Below are 22787 nucleotides of genomic sequence, written 5' to 3' on the forward strand. Positions count from 1 at the left end.
AAAATGGGCAGAAGACCTAAATAGACATTTCTCCAAAGAGGATATACAGATTGCCAACAAACACAGGAAAGAATGCTCAACATCATTAATCATTAGAGAAATGCAAATCAAAGCTACAATAAGGTATCACGTCACGCCAGTCAGAATGGCCAACATCAAAAAATCTACAAACAATAAATGCTGGAGAGGGTGTAGAGAAAAGGGAACCCTCTTGCCCTGTTGGTGGAATATAAATTGATACAGCCACTATGGAGAACAGTATGGAGGTTCCTTAAAAAACTAAAAATAGAACTACCATACAACCCAGCAATCCCACTACTGGGCATATACTCTGAGAAAACCATAATTCAAAAAGAGTCATGTACCACAATGTTCATTGCAGCTCTATTTACAATAGCCAGGCCATGGAAGCAACCTAAGTGCCCATCAACAGATGAATGGATAAAGAAGATGTGGCACATATATACAATGGAATATTACTCAGCCATAAAAAGAGATGAAATTGAGTTATTTGTAGTGAGGTGGATGGACCTAGAGTCTGTCATACAGAGTGAAGTAAGTCAGAAAGAGAAAAACAAATACCATATGCTAACACATATATTTGGAGTCTAAAAAAAAAAAAAAAGAAAGAAAAAAAAAGGTCATGAAGAGCCTAGGGGCAAGATGGAAATAAAGGCACAGACCTACTGGAGAATGGACTTGAGGATACAGGGACGGGGAAGAGTAAGCTGGGACAAAGTGAGAGAGTGGCATGGACATATATACACTACCAAACGTAAAATAGATAGCTAGTGGGAAGCAGCCGCATAGCACAGGGAGATCAGCTCGGTGCTTTGTGACCACCTAGAGGGGTGGAATAGGGAGGGTGGGAGGGAGGGAGATGCAAGAGGGAAGAGATATGGTAACATATGTATATGTATAATGCATTCACTTTGTTAAAAAGCAGAAACTAACACACCATTGTAAAGCAATTATACTCTAATAAAGATTAAAAAAAAAATAGAAGACAGAAGCTAATCCACCTTGGCCACAAGGTAATGCCACATTAATTAGAGATAAATTCAATTATGACATGCGTAATAAGGAGATTTATTCCTTATGACAAGATGATTTACAGTTTTAATATGTACAAGGAATTCCAGGACAAAGCCTCTCTCAAAAAGTATTATTTAAACAAACACCATTATTTAAAAGATGGGCTTTTTATACGCAGGGGAAAATGCATCTATAGAAAAGAAAACATTCTTGCGGAGCCTTTGGCCAGTATCTTTCAGCAGGTTTGCTCTGATGACTGAGGAATTTTTTCTGATAAGCTTAGTTTTCCCTTTATCTTAACCTCACACCTGAGCACTAGCTTTTTTGCAGTGGAAGGCAAGATGTTGATCAGGGGGTCATCTGCAGCCTTGAACTTCAGCAGAATGGAGGAGAAGGCCAAAGCTAGGTTCAGAAGGTAAAGAGTTGTTAATGAAAGCTGCGGAGTTAGGAAATCTGCTGAGAGAGCCACAATTTCTACCAAGATACCCTGGAAGCTCTTACAGAACATGTTGGAACTGATGGAAAAGAAATACTCCACCAACTGAAACAACATTCCTTTCCCGCTAAGAAGCTAAGGCTGCCCCCAAGTGAGGGGCTGGGTCATCAGAGCTGGATTTTCATGTGGGCTGAGGGAGGGGGGCAGAGTCCTGTGTCTAAGAGCCCTTAGACCTCCCACAAGGTACCTCATCCCATCAGGAGAAAACTTTGAGCCCTAAGATTCATTTATAAACTACTGTATATCCACGTAGTTGCTTTGTCAGAGAAGGTACCCACGCTGTGAAACTCCAGCTTTTCCCTCATATAACACGTGACTGTCTGCTTTGGGGACCAAATGAGGAAGTGAGGGCCAACTCGCATTTTATGTATTAGTAAAGCCTTTTCCCTATATTTTTAAATTAAAAAGATTAAATGCAAATTCTATTATTTTTTACACTGCTCTTCTTTGTACACTCTCTTGGGGGCATGCACCTCACTTTGAACTTCTTGTTCTTAGAGACACCATCAAGATGTATACTGTCTTACTTCTCTTTGTCAGAATCTCTGGTCTTTCCTCAGGCTCCATCTCTAGATGCGGAATCGCTGGTGTGAACTTTGTAAAGGGCACGTTACTATTAGCTAAGTAAACAACACGTCCTTCCTGGTATATCACAGGTAGGTCCTGGCGCCTGACAGCTCCCCTTGCTCTCAATCGGGAGACACCCCCCGCCCCCACCCCGACTCCGAGAGAAACCTGCCTCAGCCTCTGTCACCAGAGATGGCTCCATGGCAGCATCCTCTCCCAACAGCTCTGGCCCAATGGTTGCTTTTCTCCAGGGAAGGCTCTTGTGAGGGGGGTGACTGGGAGGCAGAGAGGTTCATTTCATATTCATGTTGGTTGCTTTTAATAACCATCTTTCCTAGAAACTGAAAAGTTACTAAAACAACAAGCATACCATGCCAAATAACATGCAAGCTCAAAAATCAGTTCTGCCAGGACGGAAAGGAAGGCGATGTTTCCCCATCTCTCCCAGAGAGAGCTGGCAATCCTTATGGCTTATGCAAATAAAGGTCAGAGCAATTTCCCCAGAGCTGCAGTTTATTTTAATCTGGCTACTGGTCCCCTCAGTAAGGCTCTCAGCATCATGGGGAAAGATGCTGAGCCTTGAGCCTAAGCAAGGGTAGAGGACGGGGCAAAGAGAATTTCAAGCAACAGGGCCGGCGAAGCTTGGTGCTCAGAGCAATTCCTTTTTCAGTGTTTCTTACTGACCAGCCTTTTTCCTTCCATCCCACCTTCCAACATGAATAGCATTTGCTTTATTGTCAAAGAAAAGGACAGCACATTCAGCAACCACAATAAAGATGAAGTCACAGGCTTCATCTAATAGGAGGTCACTGAGTCCCAGAGTACATTCTAGGCCACTGCTAGAGATCCTGCTAAAACGTGATATGAATCAGCTAGGGATTCTGTTAAAATGCAGATTCTGACTTCATAGGTGTGGGTCAGGCCTGGCATTCTGAATTTCTAAATGCTCCCAGGTGATACCAGTGCTGCTGGACCTGGGACCACATTTTGAGTAGCAAATGTGACAGGCTAGCTAGTAATCCGTGGGATCCAGTGCTAAATGACAATGCAGGGTCCGTTGTTCAAAAAGCAAGAGAAAAGCTGGTTTCTTTTTCTGCATCTATCTTGGGACCTGCCATGGTGTTTCTTACAGGATATTTACTTCATGTCATCTTCCCTCGGGAACTGGGCTAGATGCTCTCAAGGAGTAAAGACCCTCACGGACCCAGGGGCCTCCCTGATCCCATCCTTCCAGAAGTCATGCCTAGCCGCCCCCTGCCCAGGGAGTAGAGGGCAGCAGTGGGGGGAGGGAGATGGGAGGGGAGGGTAGTATCAGGGAGTAGGTGCTGGTCGGAGGACTCTCTCCAGGGAGCCAGCTCCTGAGCAAGGCTCCAAGGCCCTGCTATGTATTCCACTGTCCCATCAGACTTCATTTATAAAATACAAATTCAAAATTAAAATTATTAGGAATTTCATTAAACCCCAAGTGCAGGCCCCCCTCTTGAGCCTGGGGACCTATGCTCGTTGCACGCACATGAAGCTCTGATTCCAGAGCTCTGCTGTCTTAGATGTTTTTAAAAAATCAATGAATCCTCAATCCCTATGTTGATTTTTTTACAATTAATTTTCTCTTTGTTAATTTCAACAGTATTTTCATGCACTTGGAAACAGCATGTACATGTGAGATGCCCACACAATGTCAGGGGCACTGATGGCGTCACAGATCGGGAACTCTATACTGTCACCTCTCGCAGGGCTCTCTGAGCCACAGGCTGGGGACCCAGCCTCTCTACTGAGTCTGTCCCTTTCTGACTACCTTTGATTGATCCTCACCTTTGCTTCACCTCCAGCTCTTTCTAAAGAACAGTGAATCCTGACAAGAAGCATTGTTTAGACAGCACTCTCCTCCTTTCAGGGTTTCTAAGACTGAAGAATGTCCACCAGCCAGTCATCAAACAGAGGTTATACCTCTGGTGATTTTTAAAGGTGGATGTGTGCACGGCAGGGGATAGATTTTAGAGAAAACTCTGACCACTCTATCCTGCCTGTGGGAAGTTCTGAAGATACCTGGCTCCGTGCACCTCTAAGAAAAACCCTGCAGTGCGTGCTGTGTGGTTGGGACCCAGCGGGTCTTCCCTGGCTGTGACTCCAGCCAGAGGGCAGCAGGGGATCAGTCGGCAGCCAAGTCCTGCCATGTCCTGCCTCTTCCACCCACTCCTTGCCTGGGCTATCTGCTCCTTAGGAGGAACTACAACCCCATTAAAATACAGGGAGTGACCAATCACGCTGCCTGAGCAGAGGAGGGCACCACACTCACAGCTCACCATAGGTCAGCATCAAAACAGAGGGCCAGATGTTCGGAAAAGAAGGCGGTGACAGGAAATGTCACATGGACAATTTGAGCATTTTCTCCCTTTTCCTTCCCCATCGTGCTTCACCGGAGCAAGAGGACCTTCTGCTCTAGGAAAACGTACCTGCAGGCAGATGTCAGGACTTGGTGGTTCATGATGAGTTTTCTCGAAAACCAGCTCCCCTCTCCTCTCCTGTGTCCCTCAGCCTGGGTCCCGTCCCCTTCACGTTCTACTCCAATCTGTTCACCATCATGGTCGGCTCCCTCTGTTCTGCCCTTTCTTTGGTCCCATGTGTCAACTGTCCCCCCCACCTTTCCATCCTGGGTTCCTCCACCCTCCTGTCCCAGGGGTGTGACTCATATTTCTATTGCCTTTTTGAAGTGTCATTTCTATACAAATTCTTTCCAATTCATCATGAACAACAGCAGCAACAACAATAACGGCTAAACATTTTTCGGTGAATAAGTGCCAGGCCATGGGCTAAGCATCTTACCTGCTCTCATGGAAAGTTCCTAGGAAGTAGGTTCATTTTTCAATGAGAAAAGAGGTTTGAGATGTTCATTTCACACAACTGATAGCCTACAGAGCTGGAACTTGACACCAGGCCTAGATGCTGGCCGCCCATGTTTAATCGTCCTAGAGAGGTTACCCACTCCATGGCGACCACTGTGCTGGGTGTCAGCCAAGATGCTCCTCGCCAGGTTTTGTTTCCCAATACTTTTCACTCCATCTCCACTCCCCTACCCTTTTCAACTAGTTAGTAATTCCTTGACCACAGAGATTATGTCCTGTTCATCTTTTTTTTGAACTTCTTAATCCACTTTTAAGGGTACAACTCAATGGCATTAGTACATTCATGATGTGTCTATCTCCAAAACATTTTCATCACTCCAAACAGAAACTCTGTAACCATTAAACAATAACTCACCTTTCTCCCCTCCCCAACCCCCTGGTGATGTCTAATAGGCTTCTGTGTCTGTGAGTTTTACTGTTCTAGATATCACATGTAAGTGGGATCATACAATATGTGTCCTTTTGTGTCTGGCTTATTTCACTGAGCATCATGTTTTCAAGTTCACCCACATTGTAGCCTGTGTCAGGCCCTCCTTTTTATGGATGAATAATATTCCATTGTATGTATATATCACTATTTGTTTATCCATTCATCTGTTGATGGACACTTGGGCTGTTTCTACAACAACAGACAAATGGACAGACAAAATGAGTGTTATGAGTAATGCTGCTGTAGGTATTTTCACAGAGGTTCTTTGTCAGGTTTAGGAAGTTCCTTTGTATTCCTAGTTTGTTGAGTGTTTTTATCAAGAAATGGTGTAGGATCTTGTCAAATGCTTTTCTGCATCTATTGAGATGGTCGTATAGTTTTTGTCCTTTAGTCTATGAACATGGTGTATCACATTAATTGATTTTCTGATGTAAAACTATCCTCACATTCTTCGGATAAATCTCACTTGGTCTTTCTATATAATCCTTGCTGTGTTTACGTTACTAGTATTTTGTTGATGATTTTTGCATATATATCTACAATGAATATTGGTCCATAGTTTGTTGTTTTTATTTTTTCTTGTGATGTCTTTGGTTTTAGTATCAAAGAATGGCCTCACAGAATGAGTTGGGAAATGTTCTATCATATTCTATTTTTTGGAAGAGTTTGTGAAACTGGTATTAATTCCTCTTTGAATGTTTAGTGAAATTCACCAGTGAAGCAATCTGGGCCTGGTCTTTTCTTTGCTGGAACTTTAAAAATTACTAATTTGACCTATTTGTTACAGGCCTATTCAGATTTTTTTTTCTTCTTGAGTCTGTTTCAGTAATTTGCATCTTTCTAGAAATTTGTTCTTTCATCTAAATTATCTAATTTTTTGGCCCTTATAATCCTTTTAATTTCTTTAAAGGTGGTAGCAATGTCTCCCTTTTCATTCCTGATTTCTTAATTTGAGTCTTCTTTCTTATTTTCTTGGTCAGTATAGCTAAATATTGATCAATTTTTAAAATCTTTTCAAAGAAACAATTTGTGGTCTCATTGATGTTCTCTATTGTTTATTTCATTTATTTCCACTCCAGCTTTTATTATTTTCTCCCTTCTGCTTGCTTTAGATTTAATTTGATCAAGTTTTCAAGTTTCTTAAGGTAAACCATATATTTTAGATGTTCAGTAGGTGGGAATTAAAATCAAAGGTAATGTAAATAGTAGCTGTGGTCCTTAACCCATAAAGGGCTTGCAATCAATTGAGGAAGGCAGGATATCTATCTAGATAATCAGCAGAAGTACTACTGAGGAGATGTACCCTGGTACGGGGACTACAAAGAGGTATAATGAGGATCTATGGAAAAAGCACCAGCCTTCAGGTTAGGGGACCACAATTATCATTCTATTTCTAACATCACCAGCTGCATGGCCCCCCAGTCAACTCTCTGGGCCTCAGTTTCCTCACTGTATATCTAAGTGTTTCACTAGACTAAGGGCCTTCTTTCATTTCAAACATTCTACGATCTGGTATAAGACATATCCCTGGACCTCCAGGGTTACAGTCTTTACTTGGGAAGGTAACACTTACACTAACAAAGATAAAGAGCTATCAAAGGGACCAAATGTTAAGAGGCAAATGGCTGGGACCAACAATAAATGTTACAGGCATTATAGAACATCAGGCACCACCATCCTGAAGTTGTTCCTGTGGAAATAGGAACAGCTGTGAAATATTGGCTGGTGAGGCTTATAACACTTGATACCACCCATGGGAGTGTTTTGACAATGAGGTGAAAACAAGATGATATAAAGAGACATTAAGCAACTAGAAGCTGTGTTTCTTAAGAATGTAAAGCACAGCTCATGATAGTAATATTGTCAGGATCCCTCCTACTTCTGTGGTGTCTTACAGCAGAGCTATTTTCCCTGAAGATGTGACAGCTTGATGATCCTGACATTTCATCAGCAGAGAGAAATTCTTCTCTCATTTATTCCAAAATCTCCCTTTACTCATTCCAGCTGCTGGACAAATGACCTTGATTGTAGAACGAAAACCTGTGTTCACCCTCCCTGCTAAACACCCTACCATGTGGGTAATGAAGAGCGGATGCAGGCAGTGCAGGGGTGGATATTTTGGCAAACGAGCTCTCCCTTAAGCTCCCAGCACATTGCTTAGTCAGGAATCCTTGCAGACACTGTGTTTGGTGCACAGCACATTCAGAATGCTTCTCACCTAATCTCCTTCAACCCTCCTCTTTCTCTCAATTGCCTACAGAATGCTCAGGGAATAGCAATTCCTTGACAGACAACCCTCTTTGCCCAGATTATTGCAACGGCACGTCTTCATGGCCCTCATTCTTTCTCCTCCTACTCGTTAGAATGGCGCGTGACCAAAGGTTTACTTAGGGGTTGACAAAATTTTTCTGTAAAGGGCCAAGTAGTAAATATTTTAGAATTTGCAGGCCAAAGAATCTCTCTTGCAATGACTCAACTGAAGACAGCCACTGGCAACAGGTAAATGAATGAGCATGACTGTGTTCTAGTAAAATTGTATTTACGGAAACTGGTAGTGAACCAGATGTGGTCTGTGAGCCATAGGTTACCAACCCCTGGTCTAGATGATGGAGAATCATCACGATTCTAAGCTGGAGGTGACCACAGACCTCTTCAAGCCAAATTCCCTCATCTTATGGATGAGGAAACCAAGGCCCAGAGCGGCCAATGTCACAGAGCTGTAAGGGGAGGGGCAAAGGCAGGACTAGAGCCATGGTTTCCTGACTCCCAGGTGAGTGCTCTTTCTAATCCCCCACAGAAGCGCCACATCCAGATAAGAATTTTCATGTGCTGATTTTGAAAAGTCAGGAGATCAGCAGACAAAACCCCTCCTCCAAAGGCTCAGATTTGGAGAGAACATTACATCTATCATGTCATGTCTCCACCTCTCCAATGATGGCCTCGTGGTTTATTATAGGAGAGGCTGTGAACCAGCAGGATGCTGTGAGAGCAGTTCCACTTACTGAGAGGCTTAGCTGACCCATGTCTTTGTGAAGACTTTGCTCAGGCATCTCCTATGATGATACTGGACCTCAGGATGTCAATACAATTGGCTAAGAATCTTTGAAGCAGGCTGGTCTCCGTCTTCACTGTGTTACCCCAACACCCAGAGATGGAGTTGTACCACCCAGATCTCCTTTCAAGGAAGGACATGTTGCCCAGCTGCCAGGAGTGGGGGACACAGACAGCCTGCAGCTGTGGTCCCTGCAGAAGCTGCCTCAGCTGCAGAGCTGCTTTGCCCAAGATCACGCCCTTCCCATGTGGCCCACACTTAACAACTGGTCACGGTCGAGGTAGAAGTCCTGGTCATTTTGTCCTGTGCAAACAATCCTGAGTCCTGAGCTCCCCATGAGTTCGGGTAAGGCTTGTCAGGCCCCACTGCTCTGTGACTTCTCCTCTGCCTCATCCTGCTTTCCTCCTCTCCTGTCCACAGGGACCAATCCTGCATAAATGTCCTGCCCACTCAGCTCCATGTCAGAGGCTGCTTCCTGAAGAACCCAAGCCATGACACATGGGGACTGGGGGTTGGTGGTGGAGGGCATGGAGGTGGTTGTCTTGGAGCTTATAACAAGCTGAGTACTTGATAAGAGTGATAACAAAAATGACAACGTAACCATCCTTACCCTCCCCTCACCCCCTGCCAGCCCCAGCTCTTTCAGAGAATTGTTTCTGTAGGAACAGGGCAGAAGTCACCACCTACGGAAGTTGTAGCTAACCCTGCAGCAGCAGCTGAGTCCCAGCCAAACCCCAGGAGGAGGCTGGAGAAGAAAGCAGACAGGAGGAAAGGGAAGAAGATGGCCCAGGAGAGAACAACCTCCAGATGCTTCCAGTAGGAAGGGACCCAGGGCACATAAGGATGAGTGCGTGAGCTGCCTTAGGGGACTGGGGTCTGAATCCTGACTCCGTGATGTTTGGTCAGTTACAAAACTTGTATGACTCAGTTTCCTCACCTGTACAGAAACAAAATCTGCTTTTTAGGGCTCTAGCAAAGCTTAAAAGCAATGACCTCTGTGAAGGTATGTTGCTGTCGGTAAAGGCCCAGATGTACGAGGACACTGTCTCCCTTGTCTCCAGGGCACCCACCCCACTGCTCTGCACAGGGTAGCTTTTCAATGAGTGAAAGCACTCACTGCCTCTACCAGAATTAATCAGTTGGAAAAAAGGTGGGTCAGTTTGGAAAAGGAAACCTGCTGCTCATGGGGAGAAGATAAATACCAGAAGATAGGAAATAAATAAACTTTCTTTTTTTACTCCATGGTTATTTCACACAACAAATATTCAACTGAATTGCATGGAAAATTAAAAACAACAGGAGTTCAGGGGTTTGCAAATGTTCATTTCCTTTCGAATACACCAGAAGACACCTCTAAGAATAGTACCTATCAATTAAAAAAAAACGGCGGAGGGGGGGTGGGTTGTCTATTTTAGGATTGAGGCACAGCAATTAAATGTGTATTCAGGGTAAGAGGTGTGTGGAGGCCACACCCTAACTATTTCAATTGTGCTTACCCTGTAGCCAGTGTTTGGGAGTTTCATTATTCTGGGCTGCCAATGGTGGAGAATCTTGGCTTTAGAAACAAAACCTGCTTTTCTGTAACAGCAGATTGGGCTGGCTTCAAACTGACTCAAATACTTAAGGTAAGTACATCAGCACTCCCCTCTTCTTTCAGTAGAAAAGAATCACAGAAGTCATCCATGGTCACTGCAGACAAATTAGAAAACACGGAAGGGGAAAGCTCCTCTGAGAACCATTATTATCACTTTGGTATTTCCAGTGTGTGTCTATCAACTATAGTTTATTTATAACACCTTTCATGCCAATGAATATGTAACTACATCACCATTTTTAATAAACTGAGAAGAACTTCTTTGTTCTAGAAGATATACCAGCCGCCATTGTTAGGCATTTATTTTGATTCTCAACTTTTACTATTGTAAACCACACTGCCAGGAGAATCCTTGTATATATTTCTCCTTACACACAACTCTGATTATTTCTTTAAGATAAATTCCTAGACATAGACTGGCTGAGTCAAAAAATATTTTATTCTTTCAGGTTAGTTTAACCTAAATGTTGAAAGCAAACCTTTTTCTAGGTTGTAAGTAACACTCTCTTCAATGGGGTCATAAATATATTAAAGATGGAATGTGAGGCATCTTTATTAAAAACTTGATTCAATTTATGAAAATGTCCAATATAAGCATTGTCTTTATAAAGCCTTGGCTGGATGTGAGAGCCCAGTGGTTCTCAAAGTCCCTGGACCAGCAGCATCAGCATCATGTGGGAAATTGTTAGAGATGCAGATTTCTGTGACCCACCAAAATCTATTGAATCAGAATCTCTAGGGGTGGTGCCCAGCAATCTGGTGATTCTCATGCTGCCCCACCACCTGGAGTTCATCACTTCCTGCCTGGAGTTCTAGTCATTTGGTCTAGAGATGGTGATACCCCCTAATAACCTGGAAGTTCCCTGAAAACATGAACTATGTCTGGATACTGCCCTGTGAGTCCTATGATGGTTTTATGCCAAGAAACGCTCGATAAATGTATCATCGTTTGCGATGCAGCCTTACATTTCCAACTTTTTGCATAAACAACCTAATAGAACTTTTAAATGAACTGCATAAGAAACCCTCTGCCCTAACAAATGAGTGGACAGTCTCCAGCCAGTGACACAATTTTACTGACCCAACCAGAAGTGGCCTCAAAAAGCAATTGGTCTGGTGTATAATCACTGCTGATAGAATAGCTTGATGTTGCTCCTTGGAGAATGAGTTGTCTAAAGTTCAAACGGCCAGGTTGATTTGTCATTTACTAGGGCCACTAACAGCCACCTCGCCCAGGAAGGCACGCTGATGGCCGTCTGTGCTGCATGCAATCAGACACACCGAGGAGCTTTACTGAGCCTCTTCTGGGGTTGAGATGGATGACAGGGGACGTCGTCCCTTCCTCCTCTTCTAAGTTGATGGTGTGGAATTTGAGTCTCAGCTAAGCATTCAGCTAAGCAGATTCAGGACCAGGCTTTTTGCTTCTGCAGGCAGGCATTCCATAGTGCCCGTCGCCAGCTGGCACTACTGTGGTCCTCTGTTCAAGTGAGAGCACAGGACAGTTTCTCACCTTTCCTTAGAGTGTCAATCCTGAAAACTGCTGCTGAAGCAAACGGCTCCCTCTGCAGTCAGCAGCACAGAAGATAAACTAAAGAATAACCACCTGGATCATCTACTCCTGTGAAAACCGAAAGAGGAGCTCTTTCCATAGGACACTGCCAGGGCCATCTCTCCACATCTCTAGGCATTTTTAAGGTCTATCCTTATCACAAGAAAGTTCATTACCATAGTAGATAGTCATTATTATTTTGGGCTTCACATTCCCCTTTCCTGTTTAGGAGAATCTTCTCCTTCATGAGGCAGAGGCCAGCTCCCACTAAAGCAGCTATAGATGCCTGACAGTCACTTCCCAGCCTCCGTGTTGTCAGGGTGCAGGCATGCGGCCAGCCTCTGATGTCCTCCCCAGACTTACTATCAGAAGCTTGTATTGAGGAAGAGTGGAGCTTGAGGAGTCCGTCCAGGCAGGGATGGGGCCCCAACCAGGGGCAGCCTAGTAGCCACACCCCACGTCCATCGCTAGTGGCCTTGAGGATGCTCAAGCCACCCTGTGAGGAGCTCCATGTGGAGGGGAGCTGAGGCCCCAGCCAACTCACTGTGTGAGTGAGTGAGTTGCCTGGGAAAGGCATCCTCTGGATCCTGTCAAGTCTTCCCATGATCGTGGTCCTGACAACATCTGACTACAACCTCGCAGGAGAACCTGAGCCAGCACCCCACAGCCAAGCCGCCCCTGGATTCATGACCCGCAGAAACCACGAGAGGTAATAGAGGACTACTGTTGTTCTCAGCTACTGCGTTTCTGAGTAGTTATTAATGCAGCCATAGGTTAGGCACCAAGCTTTTACAGAGGGTCAGGATAAGAGACTAATATATGAAAAATGTTTCTGCATTTACCTTAAAACAAGTTTTTTGTTTGTTTTTTTTAGTTAATTAATTAATTTATTTAGTTTTATTTTTGGCTGCATTGGATCTTTGTTGCTGTGTGCGGGCTTCCTCTAGTTGCAGCAAGTGGGGGCCACTCTTCGCTGTGGTGTGCGGCCTTCTCATTGCGGTGGCCTCTCCTGCTGTAGAGCACAGGCTCTAGGCGCATGGGCTTCAGCAGCTGTGGAACAAGGGCTCAGCAGTTGTGGCTTGTGGGCCCTAGAGCTCAGGCTCAGTAGTTGTGGTGCACAGGCTTAGCCACTCCACAGCATGTGGGATCCTTCCAGACCAGGGCTCAAACCCATGTCCCCTGCATTGGCAGGCAGACTCTTAACCACTACGCCACCAGGGAAGTCCCTTAAAACCAGTTTTGAAATCCTTGTTTGTTGTGTTGCTTCATGGTCACCGTAGAAGAGTACGGTGTTGCTAAGTGTTCGTAAAGACCTTAATAGGAAAAAGTAGGTGTCCTTTGGAGATGGATAAAGAATCTTAAAATTCATGTGGGAAAATGAATGTCAGAGGATAAGAATATTTGAAAAAATAAGAAAATTAGAAGATAACTGTCTTATCAGACATTAAAACATTCCATAGAGGCAGTGTAATGAGAACACTGTGGTATTGACAGAGGATTAAGAAGCTAGATCAATAGGCCAAAAATAGAGTCAGAAATAAATAATATCCGGGAGTTAGAATATAACAAAAAATAATTTAAATTAAATGGAAAAATGTAGATTTTACTCGTTTGAAAACATCAAATGTGAAAAATAAGACAATAAAAATTCTAGAAGAAAATTTAGGAGGCTATATATAAAACACTTTAAAAAAAGTGGGGGATGGATAAATTAGGAATTTGGGATTAACATATACACACTACTATATATAAAATAGATAACCAACAAGGACCTACTGTATAGCACAAGGAACTATACTCAATATCTTGTAATAACCTATAATGGAAAAGAATCTGAAAAAGAAACAAAACACACACAAACACACACACACACGCACACACATAACTGAATCACTGTGCTGTATACCTGAAACTAACACAAGATTGTAAATCAACTATACTTCAATAAAAAAGGGAAAAACATATCGAATTACTATGTTGTACGGCTGAAAAAAATTGTACTTTTATTTTGATAACATTTAGATTATGCTTACTTTTTTTGGTCAGTTGTACACCAATAATATTTGAAAAAACTGTTAAAAAAACAAACAGAAAAGCTAGAATTTATAAAAGTTGAGTCACATTTGCCTACTTAAAAAATAAAAAATTTCCCCCACCAAAAATCCCAAAGAAACAATAAACGAAATTAATAGACATAAAACAGACTGGGAAAAAATTTGCTACACATAATGATAGAAAAGGGAGTAGTAATGTCTTTATAATAATTCAGCTTAATACATTGAACATTAAATCAAGTGCAATGGCAGTGATTATTTCTCTCCACACAAATGGGTATGGGATATTAAAGATCCTAGTAAACACCTTTTACAAGGAAAACACTTTGTTTAGGAAAAATAATAAAAATTAGCTACCAAGATAGTTCATGCCGTATTCACAGTATGATGATTTGAACTGCTCACCATTCCCGGTCAGCCTGTTGCTGCTGCCTGTTCCTGTCTCTGTGTTTCTCCCTGTCCTGTCCCTTCCACCTTCAGGGCCTTCCTCCCCACCTTCTCATGGCCAAACCTATTCTCATATCAGGAATGATCTCAGATGCTGCCTTCTCCTTGAAACGTCTTTGATGACTTCCATCCCCCAACTAAAGACAATCTCCCCACTTTCTGAATCCTTACTCTCTTGTTGTATGGCTATTTAGGCCCTTGTCTTGGTTCTATTCTGAAATCATAAAACTTTAACAGCAGGATCCAGGCCTAACACATCGTTGCCACCTAATACCATTCCTCTACAAAGTATATTAACTTTGATGAAATCCTAACGTGTGAGTAATGAAGGACTGCACGATTGCTGAGTTTCTCTCTTAGCTAGGTAAACTTGATTCCTGAAGCTTTTCTCTAGGTAATAGGAATATACAGAACGTTCTTTGCTAAGAGTGTGCTACTAAGAATGATTAATAATATTGTTTTAGGAATTTATTTAAATTACAAAGCCTTTCTCTACCTCCTTCCCATCACTACACATCTGCCAAATGAATGTGTCTGGCATGGTAGCAGACACATAGCAGGTTCTCTGTAAATTGCCACTAATCCTGAATCTACTGCAGCCTTTCAAGTTTTAAAGAACTTCTAGAAACTATTAAATTTCTGTAAGACATAAACAGAAGGGATAGTGGCAAATTTTGTGCATTCACATCAAAATGATCCAAGTGGTTTTTGATCCAAAATATCCCCCCTCTCCCCCAAATGCAGTGGTTTTAATGTGTCAGTAACCAAAGATAAGACACTATGTTGAAATCACTCTAATTATTATGAGAAATTCTTTTCTGTCAAGGTGAAAATCACAATAGTGCAAGGTTAAATGGCTGTCAGTCATCCCTACATTTAACAACTTGAAGAGCTTAAGTTTGAAGAGCTTAAGCAAAGGAAGTTTCAAAGAGATTCAGAAACCCTGATGTCTTCTCTGGTCTGTATCAGTCACATTGTTTAGTAGAGATTAAACAGTAATTACCAAGGTTCAATGGAAGATTTAAAGGGTAACAATTTTCAAAAAGCCAAACTGATCAGACGTGTCAACACACTAAAGAAATCATAATGGGCAGAGAGGTTTGGAAGAATCTCTTGTATTCTAATAACTTCTGTGACAACATCCTGCTTGGATGTACAAAACAAGCCTTTTTACAAATAGTTCACCCAACTTGTATCATTCTGCTGATGACTTCTCTCTAGATAGTTAAAAAGTGCTAAACTTCATATGTTGCCTTGGTTCATAATCTGATTACTAAGAAACACAGAGACAGAATTTTCTTTTTTAAGGGAAAACAGAGGTCATCTTCTGCCCCTACTGGCTAGTGATGGGCCTGAACAGTTACTATAGCAACACCATCTGTTGTCTGTGGAATGAAAGCCCATTACCAGTTCCCCAACTCAAGTCACTTCTTTCAAAGCATCCTCCTTATTGTTTGTTAAAGCTGATCTTTTCTGACCATGCTTAAGAACCAGTGGTATCCTATTCCTCTGGATAAAGTTCAAGCTCCTTAACCTGGCACCAAGGTTCCCCATGGCCCTGGCCCTGTGTATTCAGATTTGCTGATCCCTTCCTCACACCTTACATTCCAGGAGCACCAGCCTTCTTGATAATTCCATGAATACAACCAGTTGTTTCATACTTCTGAACCCTCCACTGCTCAATCCTTTCTAGAGGACACTTCCTCTTCCTGACCACTTGGCCACTCTACTCACCTTTCCATTCATTCATCTAATGATTATTGAAAATTACTGTGTGCCAGGCTATGTCTTAGACTCTGAGAACACTGCCATGAATAAGACCTTGTCCTGCCCTCATGGACCCAGGCAATCACAAGCCTCCTCCTCCTCTGTGGAGCCTTGCCCCAGCTGCACGCCCACAGTGGACCCCTCCCCTCCACTTTCCATGTTCCCAGTATGCATTGTCCTCATCACAGTGCCCTGTAATTACCTGCCTCCCTGACTAGACTGGAAGCTCATCAAGGCAGGCACCTTGTTTTCTCCATCACTCTGTGATACCTGGCTTATGACATGTGCTTTATAAACATTTGTAGGGAAGAAAGGAGTGGGGGGAAGAGAGACTGCACATTTCAACCATGGAAATTTCATGTTTTGAAGTATCTGCCCTCAGTGAAATGGCTGCTGCCCACATTCTTGGCTGTCCCCCAGAGCCCCCATTTCTGGCCTTTCCTGTGCTGTTAAAAAAATGTTTTGTTCTCCTTTCCTCTCCTAATTCTACCTGGGATTCCTTAGCATCCTGTTCATGACTGGCCTTTCTTCTTATACCCCATGGGAAATGTTGAGGGGAATTTAGGGCTTCAGAAATGAGGTGCCTCCATTTGGGAGGATATGTCCCCCATGTGTAAAAAAAGCATCTAGTGGGTGATATTGTTACAAAGCTTTGCACTGATTTGTCCAGGACCCCACTTGGTGGCTGGGACCATGTTCCAAATAAGTTTCAACATCTGAGTCTTCATACAGTGTCTTGAACCCACCTAAATGTCTGGCACAGATGCTGAGGATGAAGAAAAAATACAATATTCGTTCCAAGGAAGCTCAGTAACTCTTGTATATACTGCCAGATAGCCCAGCACACACTGACATCACCACAAAAAGAGAGAAAAAAAATTCTAGAAGAAGCTGTTTTCATTTTGGCTTATAAGCAAGTTCTCTGTAATTTTAAGAAATAAATTTTTTATTTTATACTTTAGTAACGTTTTGTTTGAGTTATCAATTAGGGCAGGTGTGCACGATAAGAATCTCAGGGCTTAAGGGCATTAAAGCCATGGCTCTCAAAGTGTGGTCTGGACCCAGAACATAAGCATCACTTGGGATCTTGTTAGAAACAAATTCTGGGGCACACAGAACACCTGCGTCTTCCCAACTGCTCTAAGTGATCCAGATGCCTGCTCAAGTGTGAGAACCACTGGTGTAAAGGTTTTAACCTGACCTTGATGTACAGAGGAGACTCAGATACTGAACCTGAATTCAAAAAGCCATCTTCTAATTCAGGATCTCTTGAAGCTCTACAAATGCTACCTCATTCACCCTCTCCACTCCCCAGTGACACAGGAAGGGGAGGCATCACTGCCCCTGTTTCACATGAAAATAAAACTGAGTCTGGGGTAAACCGGCCACCAGCAGCATTTTCAGGGCTACAAAGTTAGAACTTTCTTGGTCCAAAGAACCAGAAGGACATTTATATCTGTTGTTCTCTCCTCTCTTGTTGAGGGTTGGAAGAAGCTCTTGAAAATGTTTGTGGAAGATAATTACAAACCTGTCATGCTCAACGGGCAACTGGATATTTCCAAGATGCATAGGCTGATTCTGCCTGTAAGTGAAGCATGGCTCAGGCATGGAGGGTTCCTGCTTAAGGGACAAGTCTTATACTCTGACATATTGAAGTTTCAATTGTCCCTTGGATCCTGTTAACATTCGGATGTATATCAACAGCCATGATGGTTAATAAGCTCTAACCATTATTGCAGCTGGTGAATCTCCCAAAATGTAGTTAGAGCAAAGTAGCTACTGTCTACTTGAGCAATCTCATGTCCGATGAGACTACGTGAGGGGATTTCTTCACGGCTTCTATGCAAAGACAGAGAAGCACCTGGAATCCAGAAAGCCATCATACTCTCATCTGTAATGAGTACCTCCCCAAACAGGTGTTTCAAAAGCTTACTGCCCCTCAAGTCAGTGACCGCCAGTCCACCCCTCCCTCTCCGCCTTCCCACACACACTTAGGAGTTTAGCTGTCACCTTTCTCTGTCCCTGAATCCTTCACCACTTACCCATCAGGTTTTTGCCTTCCCAAACTCACTAACAGCACTCACCTGGCTCCCATCTCCTCCCTGTTCCCTTTGTTTCTGCGGGTTTATATCAGCTTTATTCCTTTGCTGTCACTTTAGTGGTGCTCCAGGCAGAGATGAATGTGTATTTTTATTCCATGTTCCTAAAGCTCATTTTTATAAAATCATACAGTCTAGAAGGGAATTTAGATATCATCTATCCAATCCAGCACTTTTTTCTTTTGCAGTGAAATCTTTTTTAACACAATCTTATGTAGAAGTCTAATTTATAAAACAGATAAGAGTGAAACTATTTTGGTTGAAGCTGGGAAAGGAGCAGAGTCTGCATCTACTTTCCCTTAAAATATTTAAAAATATTTGTTAAGGGTCTCTTCTGAACCAGGCACCATGTTAGACAGGGCTTCTGTCCCTGTGCTGCTCAGGGTTCCCTCCCCACTTGCTAGCCCCTGGAAGTCCCCAAGGAACCCAGTTTGAAAATTACTGAGCTAGTCTAACTGAGGTCCAGAGAGAGAGTGAGCGCTTGGCCAAAGGACAGCCCTCCTGGTCTGCAAATTCAAACTTGGGATAACTGTACCTCATAAGTGTTACTGATGTACCATTAAACAAGTCACAAGGTGATGGCCAGGAGAAAAAATTGGGGAGCTGTGTTATAAGTGAGGCTTCTCACACAGAGATGTGGAATATGCTAGAAAAATGTTATAAATTGTGCATAAACTCCTGATAAAATAGTGGTGAATGCTGGCACTCCTGAAAACTTCATCTTTATTCCTGCCATTCCCTTTTTTTTTAACTTTTTATTTTATATTGGAGTATAGCTGATTAACAATGTTGTGACAGTTTCAGGTACATGGTAAAGCGACTCAGCCATACATACAAATGTATCCATTCTCCCAGAAACACCCCTCCTATCCAGGCTGCCATATAACATTGAGCAGAGTTCCCTGTGCTATACAGTAGGTCCCTGTTGGTTATCCATTTTAAATATACCTGCCATTCCCTTTGAAGGGACTGCTTTTGGTCACACGACTGTGGGACATATATACAATGGAATGTTACTCAGGAATAAAAGGAACGAAATTGGGTCATTTGTAGAGACATGCATGGACCTAAAGACTGTCATACAGACTGAAGTAAGTCAGAAAGATAAAAACAAATATCGTATATTAATGCATATATGTGGAATCTAGAAATACGGTGCAGATGAACCAGTTTGCAAGGCAGAAATAGAGACACAGACATAGAGAACAAACGTATGGACACCAATGGGGGAAGGGGGATGTGGGATGAATTGGGAGCTTGGGATTGACATATATATGCTAATATGTATAAAATAGATAACTAATGAGAACCTCCTGTACAGCACAGGGAACTCCACTTCGCTGTACAGTAGAAACTAACACAACATTGCAAAACAACTATACGCCAATAATTTAAAAAATTAAAATAAAAATTCACCATCAAATTTCAAAGAAAAAAAAATCTCACCTCTTTTCACCCAGAACCTATAAGAATAGAGTCATCCATCCCTTGGTATCCCTGAGGCATTGAGACCCTGTGAATACCAAAACCTGTGGCCGCTCAAGTCCCCTGTACACAGAGGCCTAGTACAGTGAATACAGATGGCCCTCAGAGCTGAAGGAGCTTCTGTCCAGGGATGGTTGAATCTGGGGAAGTGAAACCCACAGATAACAGACTGTATCCTCTGCTATTCCATCTGTGTCAGGTGACAATTTAGCATCCAATGCTAGAAGTTATCACAGTTGGGTTTGTTGGGTTAAAAAAAGAAGAAAATAAAAAATAGCGTTTTATCCTTGAAGCACAGCAATCCCATTTACAGAGACCAACAATGCTAAAGAAATTTTGGCTTTGTTTTTCAGACCAAATCTCTTCTAGTAACTGGCTGACCTTCAAAGTGATGGTCCTTTCAGCTTGAATGAATATAGTGTTTCTATAGGACCAGTGAGGTAGAAAGATTCCTCTCCCAGGAAACCTGTAAAACCTATTATTGCACCCTGCCAGGCCACCATTGGATCACAGTGGACCACTGAATTTAATGATTTCACCCTTGGAGACCCAGGGTCACTGAACAACAAGGATAAACAATTCTTCTTTGCATTTCCTGGCCCATGCGCCAGACATTCAACCTCTGTTGGCCTCAGTCTCCTCATCTGTCAAATGAGTTTGGATTAAAATATGTATAAGATTCTTCCCAAGCTTTCTACTTGTTGAATATTCCATTAGAATCAGTAGGTATCAGTATATTTTGGAATCTGAAGAGACTTATTCACCTAGAGTGGTGCAGCCCAGCACATACTCCAAACATCTGGCCAGTGCTTCAATATCACTGTCCTGTCAGAACAAGAGAGATTTACTTCTGTGGGTGGTAGACATGGAAAAATGTTCTCGCCACACGTAGGCAAGACAAAACACAAAAAAATCTAATTGCAAACTCATTGTACAATATGATCCTATTTTTAAAAAGAAAACTCTATATCTATATGTATATCTACTGATACATCTCTTCCCTCATATCAATCTATATTTCTATTGCTCTATCTCTCTGATGGGAAGAGAATACACTAAAAATGTTAACTGTGGTTTGACTGCAAGGTGGGATTAAGGGGGTATCTTTATTTTCTTCTTTGTGTGCTTATGTCTTTTGTAAATTTTTATAATAAACAAATATTACTTATTTAAACTATAAAAATGGTAAATAATATGAGAATGAAGAGAAAAAGGTTCTATTCAATCTATAATCAATACAACAGGAATCAAGTAAACATATTTTCTTAGAGAGCATCTCTACTGCTCTTCTTTGGAAATTTATGGTCTTCTAGGAGTCATAAATCTAAGAAGCGTACTTCTTATTTACTTTAACCCTCAATAAAAGTCAGGCACCGGGCTTCCCTGGTGGCACAGTGGTTGAGAGTCCGCCTGCCGATGCAGGGGACACGGGTTCGTGCCCCGGTCCGGGAAGATCCCACATGCCTCGGAGCGGCTAGGCCTGTGAGCCATGGCCGCTGAGCCTGCGCGTCCAGAGCCTGTGCTCCACAACGGGAGAGGCCACAGCAGTGAGAGACCCGCGTACCGCAAAAAAAAAAAAACACAAAACAGTCAGGCACCCACATGAGGCTTGGAGCGGGGGGGGGGATCCCAGAGCTGTATTTGATAACAAATATTATCTTTAGTGCAAAATAAATATCTGACCTCTACCCAGGAGGCTGGAAATATCCAAACCAGCATCATAACCATCAGAGGAAATGTAAGCTCTTAATTCTTTTCAGGTTTGTGGTTATACTGAGAGAAATTAATAATTTATGGCTCACCTGCTCTATTTCAAATCAAGCAACACATTTCATATTGTAGTAATTGTGGATTTTAGAAAAATGCACTGTAGTATAATAGACTACCCTAAAACGTTACATAAATGCCTTTTATGTAATGAAGTGTTGGGTTTCATTTTATAACATCTGGTGGGGTTTGGGCAGCCACTTTTTATGCATGTGGTAAAACCCAGCATCACTTCATTTTCCAACATATAGAAGAGGAGTGATGAGGAAGGCATCCCTGGTCAGTACTGGTCAATGAGGCCAAAGCACTAATGGGAGACTCCAGTGCCCAGCCCAGGAATAGAGGGCAGGCACCACGCATAGAAACAGAAGAAGGAAAAACAGGTCCCTCCCTTCTTCTATACACTTGTGGTCGCCAAACTTAACAGGGGCAGCCTTGAGTCAGACAGGAACTTGGCAGGAAGAAAAGCTAAACACACATCTGCATATGCAGGTGATGATACCAACCAGACAAGCTGGACCTAAACCTGGCTTCTCCACTGACTGTGCTGGTCAAGGCCAAGTGGCTTGACTTCCCAGGTCTTAGTTTCTGCATCTGTGAAACTAGTGGTTAAGTCAGATGATGGTTAAGGAGGCTTCCAGTGCTCAAACCCTATTTTTCTGGCTAAAGAGCCAGATGCACAGAGAATGTGGCAAATTGCTTTCAAAGTCCCATCCCCCTGCTCCTATGCCATTCCTCACATCAAGAGGTGGCGATCTTCTGCCATCCCTGGAGCTGGTCCTGTAGCTTGCTTTGGGCCACAGCACAATGCAGAAGTAATGCTGTGACTTCTATAACTAGGCCTTAAGAGGCATGTAGCTTCCATTTTTTACTCTCTTGGAAACCAACAACCACATAAAGAAGTCCAGGCTGTCCTCCTAGAGAGATCATGTGGGGAGAGTCCACTGGAGCATGAGAAGCCATGGGAGGAAAAGAGAGGCCCCCAGCCAACAGCCAGCACTACCGTCAGACACACGAGTGAGGCCACTGTGAACACCCAAGCCAACCTCTCAGCCAAATGCACCCTTAGGAGAGACTCTACACAGTATCATGTGGAGCAGAACAGCTGTCTTGTGAGCCCTGGCAATGCACAGAGTCATGAAAAACAAGAAATCATCATTTTAAGCCACTAAGTTTTGGGATGTTTTGTTGTACAGTAAAAGATAACTGAGGCATGATTTTGAGTTCACTCAAATCAAATACTCAAGTATTTTCTGCTTTTATGTCCTAGCACCAGCACAGACCCTGCCATGCAACAAACTCTAAGTCTCATCTGTTTGGGTCTCCTCCAGCTTCTGTGATTTGCAAGGAAGGAAAACAGAAAAATGGCAGGAACTCTGGGTTCTCCCCTACTCAAAGTATTGTACTTCATTCCTGGGAAAGTGGAGGAAAAAGCACACTGCTTCTTAATTCTGCATCCTGGTCAAGTCAGTTAACCTCTCTAAGCCTCAGTTTCTTTAATTATAAAGTGATGAGAATAACAGTCTCCTTCTCACACAGGGC

At 42.8% G+C, this 22787-nt stretch overlaps 1 protein-coding gene across 1 annotated transcript in view; it reads right to left on the reverse strand.

Moving 5' to 3' along the window:
• NEK11 (NIMA related kinase 11) overlaps window positions 1-22787 on the reverse strand; it is a 263068-nt gene that overhangs the window by 61057 nt on the left and 179224 nt on the right. Inside the window, 1 exon segment of the mRNA XM_024115178.3 lies at window positions 20243-20303. Within this exon segment, the coding sequence (XP_023970946.1) occupies window positions 20243-20303 (61 nt within the window).

This window comes from Physeter macrocephalus, chromosome 1 (genome assembly GCF_002837175.3).
Source record: "Physeter macrocephalus isolate SW-GA chromosome 1, ASM283717v5, whole genome shotgun sequence".
In the NCBI taxonomy this organism is placed as follows: Eukaryota; Metazoa; Chordata; class Mammalia; order Artiodactyla; family Physeteridae; genus Physeter; species Physeter macrocephalus.